General features: G+C 44.7%; 1 protein-coding gene across 1 annotated transcript in view; it reads left to right on the forward strand.

Annotated features, from left to right (window-relative positions):
• The window catches only part of LOC101864562 (trichohyalin), a gene marked incomplete at both ends in the record, with an annotated part of 13,161 nt that extends 11,481 nt beyond the window's left edge, over positions 1-1,680 (forward strand). Inside the window, 1 exon segment of the mRNA XM_035972640.1 lies at positions 914-1,680. Within this exon segment, the coding sequence (XP_035828533.1) occupies positions 914-1,680 (767 nt within the window).
• Between the last annotated feature and the right edge of the window lie 1,436 nt (positions 1,681-3,116).

Genomic DNA, 3,116 nt, shown 5'->3' on the forward strand with positions numbered 1-3,116 from the left:
AAAAAAAGGAAAAGATAGTGGGATGGGACTCGCTTGCACTTTTGTTGGCTGCAGTACTGTTCTTCCAATGTTGTTTCTGGCACTTTTGTTGTACGGCAGTTTTATTTACGAAATATTTTACCTGCCTGTTAAGACTTACAATTCTTGGATAATTTTTGTTGTGAATTTTCATAAAGAAAAGTGTTTGCTTACCGGAACTTTTATAACAAAATTACTGTTGTTGTTTATTTTGCCCTTTCTCGACATGGCCATCTGTATTTTAACACATGAAGACTCCAGTGGGACCCCCCCCCCCCGAAAAGCCATATTTCAAGGAAGTTGAGAACATGAAAGTTAAACATTTGAAAGTCCGTATCTCATGGTGACAACAGCATTTTTAAACAAGACACAGAATTAAGCGAGGCCACCCACGGGATCATTTGCAGAGAAGAAAGTGTGATTTTTATAGAATGCAGTAAGGAAAAAAAGACCCCATTTTGTGAGAAAAAAAAAGAAGTATACGTACAAAAGCATGTGACTTATCTGGGGGGGGGGGGTTCTCCACTGGAGTCTTCTTATTCTTTATTTGCACTGATGCATGATGAGGTACATTCAAACCCACGATCGAGGATGCCGTGTCCTGTAAGAACAGTGGCGAGTAGAACAGAAATAGATACTGTTATGACTTATATGTTGGGCACTATGGTGTGGTCTGCTCCTCGTACTTCTTTTCTAAGGTGAACTATGACTGTAGCCTAATTATGCTGCCTCTTCGCCACCTACAAGCCAATAGTGACATTGCTGTTGATGAAGGAAATACAGTTTATTTATATGAATATCATTGCGAGCCAATACAAAACATGTAGTAGGTAGAAGAAGTAAGCAGCGAGTCGTAAGTGACACCGTTATGACCTTTTGTGACATTCAGCTTGAGAAAAAATTATTAAAGTCTTCACTTTTTTTCTGTTGCAGGAAGCGAAAGAAAGGGAGCGTCAGAAAAAGCGAGAAGCGGTAGAGAGAGCGAGGCAGAAAAAGCTTGACGACGAAAGACGAAAAGAGGAAGAACGACAAAGAAAACAAGAGGCCGAGGAAGAAAAGCAGGAACGACTGAGGTTGGAAAAGCAGCGGAAGGAAGACGAGAAGAGGAGAAAGGAGGAAGACAAGCGGCGGAAAGAGGAGGAGAGACTCACCGCGAGGCGACAGAAGGAAGAAGAGAAAAGGAGGAAAGAAGAAGAAAAACGAGGCGCTCGTCAAAAGCACACGGCAAGTGTGTCCCCTCGTAAAGGCTTCTACGACGACCACGGCAACGACGAGGATGCTTTCGACGAAGATTCCCCCTTGCCGACGACCAGGCGTACCATCACCATCTCCGAGAGTTCTAGAAACCCTCCTTCGCCTAGAAGGAGGGGGTTAGGGGACTCTCAGGTGGACGTCCAGGAAGACCTGGATGAGCGAGCCGTGGCCAACGCCGATGCCGCCTACTATATCAAGATGGCCGCCTCCGCAGAGGCCAAAGGTTCAGTGGGTTCAATGGCGCGCTGCAAGAACTGTGGGCGTTCCTTCGCGGCAGATCGTCTGAAGAAGCACCAGAGCGCATGCGCAACTGCGTCCAAGCCTAGGAAAGAGTTTGACGCGTCAAAGAAGAGAGTGGAGGGAACGGAAATGGCCAAGTACACCGGAAAGTCCAAAAGAGAACCGCCGGTAAGTACCATCAAAGGTTCTTTGGTACCACCCCAACCAGCTTGAACTATTAAGGGGGGGGGGGGAGACAGGGGATTCAGGATAAACATGGATGCATCGAGGTTCCAATGGGACTCCTGGAATCTAGATCGGGCACGAATTTTTTTAAAACCCAACCAGACCGGAGATTAATGCTTTGGGTGGGTTTTTTTTTTTAAAAACTCGTCATACTGTGGGATTTTGTTTTGTTTCACGTTGTTGTTCTGTTTTAATGTATTTTTGTTTTTCTCCTTTTTCTGTTCCTTTTTTAAATGAAGGGTAGGATGATTGGGGGGTGGGGGGGGGGGGCAACTCAGTCCCCTCCCACACCATCCTTCCATCCTTGCCGCAGCATTGTTTTGTTAGGTTGTTTGGTTGGTTGTTGTTGTTGGTTTTGTTTTTGTTTTTTTGGAGTTGTTTTTTTTTTCCGGGTTTTTTGTTGTTCGTTTTTTTTTCTTTTTAGTGGGTTTTTTTTTGGGGGGGGGGGGGTATTTCAACACACAAAGAGAGCGTAATATCTGAGGGCCAGTGGTAGAGGGGAAATGACTGCAAAACACTTTGGCTTCCTGACTTGATTCAGGGACTCGGAACAAGCCGCCACAAAGGCAGAGTGAAAAACAACCCTAATCTAGCCTTTAATCCTTGGACTTCCATAGTGCGGATCCCAAGGAAAAAAACCATGTCCCTTCATTTTCCTCAGTTCGCCCAGCTGCTAACTGGATATTTGAAAAGATAGCTCAAATCCTTGTTTCATTGCTAATTCGTTTGGAACATTACCTCGTGGGTGTTAAAGTACAATTTAGGTGACACTGCTATAGTAGATCGTAAATGAGGTATTCAAAGACTTTGATCACGTGATTCAGCACCAGGCGAAAACAACCTCGCACGCTCCGACACGTCATTTATTTAGGTGATGTAAAGGTTGCCGGGGGTGGGGTGGGGTGGGGAGGGGTGGGGTGTGGGGGTGTACAGTTCGTTTTGAAGCTAAATTCTCGATGAAAGTGCCGTTGTTGGACCCTTTATGACCACTTTGTTGATTTCCGGGAAAAGAGGGTGAGGGGGACAGAAGAGCTGTAATTTTAAACAGAATCTTGTTCTTTTAAAATTCCAGATGGAAATACCACACTACTGTAAACAAAAATCGTTCGTTTTGGGCTGATTTTTTTTCAGTGTCTTTATAAACAGAACTGAACGTGCTTCCGGGATTGTTTAAAGGTGCGACTTGTATTTTGAATAATATGTAAATTGTTCACCACTACGCGTTGCCATAGAAACGGATCTTTCGCACAATGTCGACGACCGAAGCAAACAATTGCCTTTAAAAAGCACAAGCACCATTGAGCGTCACAGCACAGTCAACACGAGGTCCAATTAGCGCTGTCGCTGTCGTATTTGTACACCAAACGGGTTTGCACAAA

The sequence above is a fragment of the Aplysia californica genome, unplaced genomic scaffold (genome assembly GCF_000002075.1).
Source record: "Aplysia californica isolate F4 #8 unplaced genomic scaffold, AplCal3.0 scaffold00775, whole genome shotgun sequence".
NCBI classification, from domain to species: domain Eukaryota; kingdom Metazoa; phylum Mollusca; class Gastropoda; order Aplysiida; family Aplysiidae; genus Aplysia; species Aplysia californica.